Source organism: Barbatula barbatula, assembly GCF_947034865.1.
Source record: "Barbatula barbatula genome assembly, chromosome: 15".
Taxonomy (NCBI): domain Eukaryota; kingdom Metazoa; phylum Chordata; class Actinopteri; order Cypriniformes; family Nemacheilidae; genus Barbatula; species Barbatula barbatula.
This window is the reverse complement of record NC_136778.1, coordinates 2,440,821-2,454,537: the sequence shown is the minus strand read 5'-3', so window position 1 is coordinate 2,454,537 and position 13,717 is coordinate 2,440,821. Positions and strand designations below refer to the sequence as shown.

General features: G+C 38.1%; 1 protein-coding gene across 1 annotated transcript in view; it reads right to left on the bottom strand.

Moving 5' to 3' along the window:
* Positions 1-1,705: 1,705 nt before the first annotated feature.
* Positions 1,706-13,717, bottom strand: part of opn8b (opsin 8, group member b) — a gene marked incomplete at both ends in the record, with an annotated part of 28,984 nt that continues 16,972 nt past the window's right edge. Inside the window, 6 exons of the mRNA XM_079474539.1 lie at positions 1,706-2,059; positions 3,755-4,080; positions 4,561-4,854; positions 6,215-6,292; positions 12,373-12,628; positions 13,344-13,675. Coding sequence (XP_079330665.1) covers positions 1,706-2,059; positions 3,755-4,080; positions 4,561-4,854; positions 6,215-6,292; positions 12,373-12,628; positions 13,344-13,675 — 1,640 coding nt within the window. The remainder of the gene's footprint in view (positions 2,060-3,754; positions 4,081-4,560; positions 4,855-6,214; positions 6,293-12,372; positions 12,629-13,343; positions 13,676-13,717) is intronic.

Here is a 13,717-nt window from a genome sequence, read left to right as displayed (position 1 = left end):
TATAAATTAATATTAACATAAATAAAATGTAATATAAGTAGTTATTATAAGCCACTAGCCAAACACAAACCGGAAGTTAACTGGGGGTCAGGTGTGCACGCGTCCGATGGAACGGTCTATAGAACCATACCAAACACATCCTACTGTGACATCATAAAATCACCTTTTTTTCAGACTGTATAGACCACTTAAGAAGACATAAACAATGCCGGTCCTGAAGAACTTCCTGTTTTTGTATTTTAACACTACACAAACATTTGAACAGAATAAAAAATGTAATGGTATATGTGAGCGGAAACAAAATTTAAACAGGAAGTTCATCTTGACCACTGTTTACATCTTGTGAAGTGGTCTATATATTTCACTTTTATTGTTTATGTTTAAAAACATGTGTTGGCATCATGTGTTTTACATAACCAATTGAATTGTCAAGTTTAGCCTCTGCGGTTGATATGAAAAAGAATATAAATGCCTTTTTCTAACAGACGATGGTACTTTGGTTTTCAGGGAGTGTGAGACCGTGGTGTTACCCAGTGGCCATCGATGAGGAAAAACAACCTGCACAACATAATAAAGGGCATTTTCTTCACAGAAAGCAATTTACATTCATAAATGACTGTGATTTACATGTGTCACACTGGGGCGTGTAAACTCATAAATAACTACAAACTGTGGTAAAGGGAGTGTACGTACGAGAACTCCTCCTGTTTGCCTACAAAGTCATCAAAGAGGTAAAAATAACAATTCAGCATCTTTTCGTTTAGCTTGAGAAAGTTAGACATACTGTGGAACAATATGGATCATCATCAACAGCCTAGATTTATGAAACTGTGAGAAAAAAAATATATTCTGGCATTACTTATCCTCATGTTAATAAATACCGGTGCTGTCAAATCGATTAATCGATTTCAGAATAAAGGTTTATATTTAAATATTTATTTAAACACAGTATGTTTGTGTGTGTGTGTGTGCATATATATACATGTAAATATACACAACACACATATTTAGTATATAAGCACAGACATTTATTTTGGAATCGATTCATCGCGATTAATCGATTTGACAGCACTAATTCAAACCCAATGTGACTTTCGTTTGAAAGGCACGTAATGAGAAAGCCAAATGTTAGAACTTTCTCCCCACATAACAAAAGTGGATGATGGTTTATTAGGCCAAATGCAGACAGGAAGAAAAGACTTGTCTGAAGCCATTCAACTATTATTCCAGTTATTAAGTCCATTCTTCACATACAACCTTTTCCTTCTGCTGGACCTTTCAAACTTCACGCTGGCGTACAAGTTTTAGATGTGTGATGTGATTGTTCATGACACGTTGTGCTTAAAAAATCTGTCTCATTCACGTTTCCTGCTTTGATATTTTCTTCAATATTCCAGAGAAGAAATTGTACAGACTGACATGAAAAATCATGCAGCGAGTAAATGACCATGAGGTGAAATCTCCTATAATGAGTTTTAACCGCATCTGAATCGCGTGTGCTGTTATGATCCATGTTTTCAAATGCAGCATGCTTCTGATTGGTTGACCCCAATTTACATCTGCTGACCGAATTACATAGACTAAATATCACTAAATTTACTTTATTTCATGAAACCTTGCAACGCATATGAAATAACCGTTTTATAAAAGCATAGCAGTGGGTTACAAGTGCATTTTATAACAGCTAAGGGCGTCGCCATTTAGTTCAAAATGACATTATTTGAGTCTCGGCCTTTCTATTTTTGATCGCTTCTTGTTTCTCCTTGTTTTCCACACACACCAGGTAGATGGTATTCTCTGGAAAGTTTTTGGAAGGTGACGCGTGGTGCATTTTGGATATGCCGCACAGACGGCCCAGCTGGTTGACCTCTTGTTTAAAGGTCTTGCTGAAGGTGTAGTAGATGAAGGGGTTGTATACAGTGGAGGTCTTGGCGAACAGACATGGCAGCATGCTGACCTCGGGAGGGATGGAGTCACCGGGTCGGTAGATGGACCAGAGGCTGACGATGCCATAGGGTGTCCAGGAGGCGATAAAGCCGACGCTGATCAACACGGCGATCTGTGAAAACAAACAGACAAAAATGTGTGGTGTTTCATTGTCCAAGTGTTTGAAACGTGCATATGTGTTGTAGATGTCAGTGGAGTAAACAACATCAATTATCCTACAGAAAAACACACTTTGTTCTTCAACGCTCCAGTGGCAAGAGCATTAATTAAAAATAATAACCTCACGAAGGGAAAGATCAATGCCTTTAGATGAAACAACCCACTGCAAACAGTCTCTAGAGAACATGGGATGGGCCTTAAATCATTTACAGAGCACCACATTAGCTTCTGAATGAAGTTCACCTCTTATGAAATAGCAATTCACAATACAGTGAAGCCTCACATTAATTACATAGAAAAATAAAATGTTCATGTCGAGATCATCATTGCATAGAGAATTTAAGACAACTGGGGTTTCGGATATTATGAAGTAAAACATCCGACTTCAGACCTCATTCCATTCCAGTTAACCACGGCTTACATTTACATGTTACGTGATGTCACTATGACCCCGTTTACATGGACATCATTAAGTATTTGCCTTATTCTGACTAAGCTAATATTACGATTAAGGTGTTTACGTGAGTTGCTTTTAGAATATACCTTTCATGTTCCCGTTGTACATGTTACACTACAGAGTTGGATTAATGGCATACATCATTACGTCCCTAAGCGACGCCGTTCGACATTCCCACCATAATTTCATGTATCAACAAACAGTTCCTCTTCGCCATGGTACCACATATAGATTTTGGTTTTTCATTTATTTTCTAGAATTGTTGGCATCTTTCTTGTTTCCCGTTCGCACCAAAAATGTGCTTTCTTGCTTGAAGCCATGTTGTTTGCCGTAAAGCGAAACGGCTGTGCACTGCCGTGGTTGTAAACTGTCGTAGAGTGCAGCGACAGTTCCTACTCGCCGGGAAAAGTGCGATTTAAGGTGTGAACATACCGCACTTTGATAATGCGACTAAAATAGGATTACTCCACCCGTCTTAATTCGATTTCGGTTCACTATGATTATGCGTTTAGATGGATTAATCTAATCAAAAAGCTCTGTTTAGTGGTCCATTCTTAATCAGAGTATTGTCTTAATCGTGTTAATATTGGTTTATTGTTGTCCATGTAAACGTGGTCATTGAGACGCAGAGAAAACGTTGTATAGTATTCAAACGTGGGCATTTGTTCATAAACAATTTCTGGATATATTAACGTTCATGTTTATATATACTGAACTTGCTAATGTATGTGTTATTTCGTTTATTTGTTATCAGAAATAATCTACAGAGACTCTATTCTACGGGGATGTTTACCGGAAGTGAAGTTCGGGCCACAAACGCATGTGCGGTAAAGATTGTTTGTGTTGTTGCTTTGAAACCGTCTATAGTCCGTTTCATCAGAGGCACGTCTCTGGACTTCCTGTATGAATTATGTGTGAAGCATTTTAAGAAACCGTATGGCACATTGACATCTAGCAGTTGAGCTTAGACTTGCAGTCTAATTTCTAAATATTGGAGCGGCAAGTTTAGCCAAATAACGGTTCTTCTCGGTTTCTTTGTTATATTGTTATCAGAGATATTATAGGCACTCTGTTGTGAATGTGTACCGGCAGTAAAGGGCAGTCCACGAACATGCACATGAGCAGTAACGTTTGTTTATGTTGTTGCTTTAAAACCGTCTATAGCAATAAGCTTTTTTATGTGGGTCTTACCAGCATGAGACGACGTTGCATCTTTATCATGTTGGGCATGCGGTTGATGTCGTGCATAGATTTGTACGTCACGTACAGTTTCAGCGCGATCCCAGAATAACACGAGATGATGATGACGGCCGGGATGACCAGGTTCATGAGGAACATGGTGATGACAAAGGACTGGCTGTGGTCCTTCATGTCTCTCCAGGCCAACGTGCAAGACAGACCGAAGGGTTCTGGACCGTATTTGCCCCAGCCAATGAGAGGAAACAAAGCCCACATCAGCGCGTAGAGCCAGGAACCTGCCACCAGCATCCTGGCATTTCTTTTGCTGATTTTTTCTTCTGTGGATAGACAGACGAGCATGAGGAAAGCGGGTAAAATTTGACGTTTGAGTTCTAATATGTTTTTTGTTTACATATCAACTCTTAGACGTTTCTCCTAAAACTGCATACAAGAAATTGAAATAAAAAATGAGACAATGGTTTAGATCCATGAAGAGTATTGAGGTGCAAAATTTATGTAGATTGTAGAGCTAAAATAATCTGGATTTGAGTACATTTTATGAGAAATATTTTAGTTCATATTGAGATCTTCAATAATATTAACTTTTGATTGCAGACGGGACAAATCTGAGCTAATTTCGAGACATTGTTGACATCTCTTCTGAAACTCTCTCAAGAGAAATATTTGCAACAAAGGAGACTTAAGCAAAAATCACCATTTGCTCCTAGTTATGTCTGGTGATTTAACGGAGATTAAAGAGATCTCATCGATGATCGATGAAGGTGCCCTATGAGGAGAAAACCACTTGAGAAACTCACTGGCCGATTGGAGTGTAGAAGACACGACAAAGCGAACGATGGCCATGATTGTCAGTGTCATCATGCTAGCCGCCCCAAAGAAAAATCCCACCAGGCCATAGTACACACATGTGACGTCTCCCCCGATCCAGTGATGGTTCCACGCCGAGGCTATGGCCAGGGGGTACATGGTAATAGCTGCTCCCAGATCAGTCACAGCCAGGTTCACGCTCAACAGCTCTGGGGGTTTCATTTGTGTCGACCGCTTGTATGTCATCACAAGAACAAGCAAATTCCCCACGAAGGAAAGAATGGCTGTGTGAAACAAAGGGAAAAACACAGAAATCATGAGATTACTTAATAGAAACATGATGTTTAATCAAAACATAGAATGTAAGCTTCTAGAAATGCTTTGAGTTCAATCTACATGATTCCATGTCAATCTTTTTAGTGCAGTGGAGAAAACATGTCTTTAAAAGTGCCTACTGTGACCAATGAAAGCTTATAATGCCAAAATTCAATATTATTATCAAATTCAATATAATTATTAAACAAGTCTCTCTCTCTGTCTTCCTTTTTTAGTCCAACCTTCATATATAATGTAATTAGTAGATAGGACATTGATATAAGAGATGCAAGAGAGTCCTTGGGCACATTCATGGATAAACCTGCATCAACAGAAGAATTTACCTTTATTCCTCCATCAATTACCTCCGTCACAAGCCACAAAGTAGTTGTCCAGGTAACAGGAGACCTGCTTTCTGCAGAGCATTATGGGTAACTGAAGCATGCACAACGATGGTGTATCATTTCATTGATGATTTCTTTCACCGTTGAACGTTCGAGTTCATTTTTGAAGCGTTGATGCTGCGTTTTCTCGATTTAGTGTAAATAAGAACTGAGGATTTCAGTCGCAGTCTGCTTATTGGTGTGTGTTCCGGAAGAAAGTCCAACGGGTTTGGAAAAACAATAAGTAATTAATGATTATTATTTAAGTAATAATTAAATATTTCGATTTTCATTTCTATGCCTTTGAAGATATAACATTTTCTGAATTGCAAAGTGGGACAAAACTTCTTTTTACATGCATTTCTCAACACAACAGGATGAGAAGCCACAGTGTTTAAACACTCCTTGATTTGGTTTCTTACTCCTTTTTTTGTTCCCTTATTATGTGGATGTATTTTCATTACTTTAAAGCATGTTTTTCGAAGCCTGCTGATACTCAATTTATTCATGGAAACTAATAATAAGTGTAATAACCTATAAGTGTATAGGTCTGGGTGAGCTGGCTGCCTGCTGGCTCTCAGATGGCAAGCTTTATTCTTTGCGTACACTGTATTGATTCTTTTGCAAATCGTTTAATGAGGAGAAAGTCAACAAGAGACACTATACAAATGCTGAATAACTGAACGAAACGAATTCACTCATGTTGGTGACAAACGATGTCAACATTACGCACTTGTAGCCTACTGCGCAAGTTAAAGAATACAACAGTAGAAGATGCCAAACACGGATTCCTTCTCACATCGTTTTCTGTATAACGTTGTTTACGTTTAGAGTTAAATATTACAAACATTGATCTGTGAAGAAACAGTTCAGAAATATCGTTTGGAACGAAATGACTCGGCATTACGCACCAAAAATCCAAACGCAAAAAAGTTAAAAGTCTTACCAATGAGCAGCAGAAACGCGCCCACTCCATAATCCACAGCAGGTGATAATTTCGATGAATAAATATCCATTATGACAACTGAATTAAAGATTTATTAATTTCCAATTCATTAATTTTCCTTTCAATGCGCAGAAGGAGAGTCGTTGAACATTGATTGTTGTGCGTTCGGGAAAAGTTCCCGTAAATAAACGCGACGTGAAATGGCACCGAGAAATGCCCTTAGAGGACTTAATGCTGTCCAGAAGAAATGAAGAACGCAATGCTCAAACCTCACCAACAGACCGAGAGATCAAACCTGCGCCCTTGAATGTAATGAAAAACGACGAAGACAACGACATGGGCAGGTATTGACGCTCTTTCTTGGGGGACGTGTTTCAAGGAGGGGCTTTGCGTTATGAGCATTGGCGAAGGCTGGATATGATTTTCATTTTCACAAACAAAATCCTATTTTTGATAAACGACCATGCAAAAATGGTGTAATTCAACCTAAAAAGCTTTCAATACATGTATGACACAATTGAAAGAGCAGCCATTTGTTCCACAGTTCACCCAAAAATGAAAATTCTGTCATCATTTACTCTCTTGTCATATCTTTCTTTCGCAGAACACAAAAGAAGATATTTTGAAGAAAGTTGGTAGTTGAACACCACTGGCCCCCATTCATTTCTATTGCATGGACACAAAACTAATGCAAGTGAATGGGGTCCACTTAACAACATTTTTCAAAATATCTTCTTTTGGGTTCTGAGGTAGAAAAGGGTCATTTAGGTTTAAAACGACAAGAGGTCGAGTAAATAATGACAGAATTCAAAATCTTTTTTAAATGAACTGCAGTTTAAGAGATTATTGTCATTACATAAGCATTAATGTGATACAATAAAGTTATTATTTCTCAATGATACGGTCACAGTCCTATGCTTCTATGCATCTTATGACATCATCGATCTGATTTCACATGACAGAATATAGCCGGAGGGTCCACTGATCCACATGAATGAAGAACCCAGAAGAAATTAATTTCACAAACCTCATGTTCATGCCTCAATGATCTTCCAAGAGAATCAGTCTTTTCATGTGATCGAGTAAAACTTTGTAAAAGAACCAAATGTCAAAAGATCTGCAAATTCGTTTTCACAGTTTCTAAAATAAAATGACTTTTATTTGAATATTTTAGCGATTTAAACATTTCGTCACATGATTAGGTATTTTATATCATATACTGTACATTTATGGAGTTTCAACTTCAACAGGGCTGTATAAATTTTAATGCAAATTCACACTATCATCTTGGATACACACCACTAACCTGTTCAAGATGGGTTGTACCTCTCACAACATAGTAAAATCAGCATGTTGCCATGGATACTAATGGTGCAAATGACTCTAAAGTACCCCGTGAAATATCATTATTTTGTTTTGCCGTCCTTACAAATTTGGAAATGATAATCACATATGTGAGCCAAACCATTAGCTCAATTTCCCAATGCACATCTTTTTAAAGCTTCTTTACAAAGAAATCCTTTCATTTCATTAGAGGCCTTTAATATGAGTACTTATTTGAAGCACTAAGAAAACTATGCCATAATATATTTATCTGTAAGCACCAGTTGAGTAAAGGTGACGGTGGCAACGTATGAAAAATTCCTCACAACATTGCTGTGCGAAATCTTTCTGTGTACAAACAATAGAGATGAACTTGAGAGGGATTGAAAACACAGCAGTTTGTCCGCTGTTAGTCGTGGAACAGAAATTACACACGATAGCTTTGACAGATAACCCCTCAGGCCCTCAAACACACTGGCCTTCTGTTTCTTAGTTTTTTTCAACATCATTAGAGCATGCAGATCTCTTGTGAATCTCGTGTCTCTTGAGGTAGTTCATTGAGTGAAACACTTTCTTTCCTCTTTTGATGAGCTGTGGCTAAACGCTGGAGTGTCAGGCTTTATAAACCAGCTGCAGAAGTGACCCATGTATGCAAGACGCATTACTAGAGCTACAGTTTCTCACTGCTCACAGACATTCTTAATCCAAGATTAAATTCAGTGCTCATGCACACTGTTTATTTGTATTTCTTTAAATGGTGAAGAAAGAACAGAAATGACTGTCGGCAAGATGCATTCTGGTCTCTAATTCAATAAAACCCCCTTGTTGACAGTTTCAAAGTTGGTGTGGAACACATCTGTAGTTTTAAGAAGCTTGTGGCGAGGAACTCTATCTGTCCATTGACAGTTTGATATGTTCTGTGACAGATATGAGGGTGATGGACAATTCAATTGTTTTGGAATAAACACGGAGGTAAACACATATGCTGGTTGTTGTGGCAGAAGTAACACTAAGTAGCGCATTACAGTAGTCAAGTCTTGAGGTCATAAATGCATGAATAAGCTTCTCTGCGTCAGCAACACAGAATATTTCGTAACTTGGCAACATTTCTTAGGTGGAAAAAGGCTGTTTTTGCGACATTTGAGATGTGATTTCGAAATGACAGGTTGCTGTCTAATATAACGCCTAGATCTTTTACTGTATTTGTTGGAGTAACATCCTTCAACTTGCAGTTTATAATCCGAAATATTTGGTTTGTGTGTCTTTGGTCCGATAAGTAATATCTCTGTTTTATTAGAATTTAAAAGAAAGGAATTACAGGTCATCCAAAGTTTTATATCTTCAATGCACTCTGCCAATTTGGATAGCTGGGAGGAATCATCTGGTCTTGATGAGATATAGCTGAGTATCATCTGCATAGCAATGGAAGCTAATTCCATGTTTTTTAATAATGTTTCAGAGGGGAAGCATGTATATGGAGAACAGCATGGGTCCCAGTACCGATCCCTGAGGTAATCCATAGTTTACTTGCGTTAGATTTGATGATTCCCCATTTAAATGGACAAATTGATGTCTGTCTGACAAGTAAGATCTAAACCATTGTAGTGCCTGTCCCTAAATACCAGTACAATTGTGTAGGCGATCTAGAAGTATGTTATGGTCTACGGTATCGAACGCAGCACTAAGGTCAAGCAGGACCAGGAGTGAGATGTTACCTTTATCTGATGCTATAAGCAGGTCGTTTGTAATTTTAACGAGCGCAGTTTCAGTGCTATGATGCGGTCTAAAGCCTGACTGAAATTTTTCGTGTATGCCATTATTTTCAAAGAAAGAGCACCACAGAGTGCACACTACTTTATCTAGTGTTTTAGACAGGTATGGGAGATTTGAAATCGGTATTTTCCTAGTTCATTTGGATCTAAGTTTGGTTTCTTGATAAGAGGCTTAATGACGGCCATCTTAAAGGGTCCTGGGACATGGCCTAGATTAATTGACGAGTTGATAATTTTATAAATGGGCTCAATTGCAACAGGTAGTAACTCTTTTAATAGTTTAGTTGGTATGGGGTCTAATAAGCAAGTTGTAGGTTAAGATGTTGCAATAAGTTTAATTAAATCTTCCTGTTTTATAGGTGAAAAACACTGTAGCCTTTCTTTTGGAGCGGTGGTTGGTACTAATTCATAGGACAGACTTGGAGGTTGAGTTTTTACTATTTTGTTGCGAATATTTTCGATTTTCTCTGTAAAAAATGTCATGAATTCATTGCTACTGAGGTGTGGCGGAATAGCCAGATCGGTTGATGTCTGTTTATTTGTTAATTTAGCAACTGTGCTAAATAAAAACCTTGGATTGTTTTTGTTGGTTAAGGAGGTGCTCAGCCTTTGCTGCTTTTAGTCTTTTAAGCCTTTCTATAACAGTTTTCACTCTCTTTCCACGCAATTTTAAAGACCTCTAATTGGGATTTGTTCCATTTGCACTCTAGTTTACGTGTTTCTCTTTTAAGGGTACGCGAGTGATGCTATTGTACCATGGTGCAATATTTTTCTCATTAATCTTTTTTTACTTCAAAGGTGCAACAGCTTCTAATGTATGAGAGAAAATAGTGCCCAATTTGGTGGTCATGTCATCGAGCGATTCTTAATTTAATGGTATGGTTATTAAAGGAGTCAGATCTGGCAAGATCTTTGCGATTATATCTTTAGTAGTGGAGGTAATTGTTCTACCCTGTCGATAGCGAGTTAAACGGCTGATTCCTGCTGTGCGCAATGTACCTGTTATAAGATATCGGTGACATCGTCGCTTCGAGGCATAATATCTATATTGGTTATAGATATAATCAGGTCTAGTGTATGATTAAATCTAGACCTAAGTAATCATTTGGTTTAAGCCAGGTCTCGGTAAGACAGAGTATAGCAAAACTTTTGTCTGTGATCATTTCATTTATAATAACTGCCTTTGAATTTAGTGATCTAATATTAAGTAGGCCGAACTTTATGAATTGGTTTTGGTTGTGTATTTCATTGTCTTCAGGTTTAATCACGATCAGATTTTTTCTCTGACTTTTGCCACAATAATTACTTTGTAGTATTATTCGGGGGACACATACGGAAATATTTGGAAACAGTAACATTTATAGCAGTTGAGGAGTTATATTTGCTTTTAAAATTTCGTTGTGTTTTGCACTAGTGGACCACCGTACTTTGTTCTATTAAACACAAAGAAGATAATTGGAAGAATGTCAGTAAACAAACAGATTGCATCCCCCGTTTACTGGCATAGTAGGGAAAATAAATACTATGGGAGTCAATGGGGGATGGCTACTGACATTCTTCCAAATATCTTCCTTTGTGTTCAGCAGAACAATGAAATTAAATACTGGTTTGGAAGAACCCGAGGGTGAATAAACGAAGACAGACTTTTAATTTTTGGGTGAACTATCCCTTTAAGAAGTATCGAATCAACTTGACAACATCTTGTTAAAGGCATAGTTCACCTCATTACATTTACAGTTGTGCATTTGGCAGACGCTTTTATCCAAAGCAACTTACATGGCATTATCCTATACATTTGTAATCCCCTGGGATCGAACCCACAAACTTGGCATTGTTAACACCATGCTCTTACCACTGAGCCAGCTCAAAATAAAAAATTCTGTCACCATATATTATTCAACATCATGTCACTCAGAACCTATATATGACTCATTCTTCTGCAGAATATAAATAAGATATTTTGAGAAATGTGTTTTGTGTTCATAGAACAGGAGCTGATGTTGCTTCTTTTGTATTCTGAAGAGGAAGAGAGAACACCATGAGGGTAAGAAATGACAAATATGTTTTTTGGGGTGAACTATCCGTTTAAAGGTTCTGGATGGGAGGTAACTTCTATGGCGAAGCTCCTAAATCAAATTTTATTGGTTGTTTGTTTGTCACGCAAACACGTACGCTTCATGCATTGATCAACTCATTAGTAATTGCAGTTTTGGATGCATAAAAATCTTTATAGACAGCAAGAATTGTTGATGAATAGTACAGAACGCACAAGATGATGACTATAGAGCTTATTATTGGCGCGAACAAAAATTACATTCAAATAGACAACCAGAAAGAACCTAGAATACACAAAATAATTTTAACAGATTTTTTCCTAAAGAAACATGATGATGGATAAAAAAAGATCACCTATCCAGTCTTTCTGAAAAGCACTTATTCCTTATAAAGGATCGCAAAATTCTTTATCTGACAAAAATCTGTAGAAACAGAAAGGGACGGCCAAGGTTGGATAAACCAGAAATAGTAATAGATGAAAAAGAAGAAAAATGGAGGCAAATAGAAACAGAAAAGCCAAAGAATGTGTGTTGAATCCAGGCAGAGATTAGCTTTTACTCAGATGTCCTTGGAGCTATTTGAAATTTTAATTCCATTCACTTTTATTTCTGTAACACAAAATTCCTGGCCCTAAATTTTGTTAAGTGATTGGTGCCTTTTCCGATCCGTAAATATGACAGAAATGCTTCAACTCACATTCTGGTCTCTCAGATTTTCAATACGATAGATAAATAAATAAATGAATAAATAAATATATTAATACTATATGTCAGATTTAATTCACTCAAAAAAAAACGCTCCATGCTACAGCCACAGACATAATGATCACCAAAATGTCAAATCCAAACAATCTTCCATCCTACTGTCTTTTTGTTTATTTAATGCCGCTCCTCTCCTCAGTCTATTTTTAAGGATGAACCTTCTAACCTCAACCGCTGTGTATTCACTTTAACGCTCTCTCTTGTTTTTGCAGGTTAGAGGGTTCCTCGGCATGACGTCCTCCCCTACAGAGCACCGGTGCGCCCGCAGCAATCCGTCGGACACAACATGTCCAGATTTGTCGCAGCTCCCTGCGGAAAGACCTGCGGAAGATGTAGTACACAAAAGGGTTGAACACCGTTGAGCACTTTGCAAAGAGGCATGGAAGCAAGCTGACGATGGGCGCAACGCTGTCTTTGCCTCCCGAATGAAACATGGTCCATAAACTGACGGTCACGTACGGCGTCCAGGAGACGATAAAGCCGGCGCTGATGAGAATGCCCATCTGAAACAAAGACAAAAGACATAAAAGGATAGTAGAATGGACTGAAAGGTTTAGAAGGAAACCACACAGGTTTTGTCTAAACATCATGCCTGGCATCTCACAATTGTTGTAAGTTTATGAGCTTGGAGAGAACTGAAAGTTTGCAGATGTACCCAAGTGCCATTTTGCTCCAGTTTCGACAGTAAGCTTTGGATGCATGAATGCAGATGATGTGTCTGTCACTTTAGCTAAAAAACTGTGAAGTGTCAAGCAAATGTGTGAACCCTGTAGAGGTCTGATCCGAAAGGTGTTAAACGCTTATTAAATGAATTTCAAAATGAATTGACCCTTTTATGTCAAGGCGCGTTACATTTATCCCGGAGGAATATGTTAATGCTTTGAAGTTGCTCCTTTATAGCATAGTTCCCACAGTTCACCCAAAATGAAAATTCTGTCTTCATTTACTCACCCCCAAGTTGTTCCAAATCTGTACACATTTCTTTGTTCACAGAAGAAGATATTTTGTAAAATATAGGAAAGCAAAGGGTTGACTACCATTGTCGTTTAACAATACTATGGTAGTCAATGGTGGTCAAGAAATGTTTGCTCACAATCATTCCTCCAAATATCTTGAGACTGTAATTGTAGAAATACATCAAGAGTATGCGAGTATAAAAGACACAATATCTGTTTATTTAAATTCTTTTTTTGGGATCACATCAATGCAGAATCTTACCAGTGTGACTTTTCTCTCAACGGTCCTGGTGTTAGGCAGGCTCTCGTGGATCTGGATGGACTGATAAGCCTTGTGGAGCTTCCAGGCAATGCCAGCGTAAGAGAACAAGATGAATCCACACGGGATCAGAGTGCACAGAATGGTCAAAGCCATGATGAATGAAGAGCCGTTTAAAGAGTGCTGGTATCCGGCCCAATCCACAGAACAGGCCAAACCGTAGGGTTCAGGCCCGTATCCGCCCCAACCCAGCAAAGGAAACACGGCCCAGAGCAGCGAGTACAGCCAGATGACAGAAATCAATACACATATAGTTCTTCTCTGAAACCTGTTACCTGAAACACACAGATACAAGTCCATCGATGCTGTTAAAATGT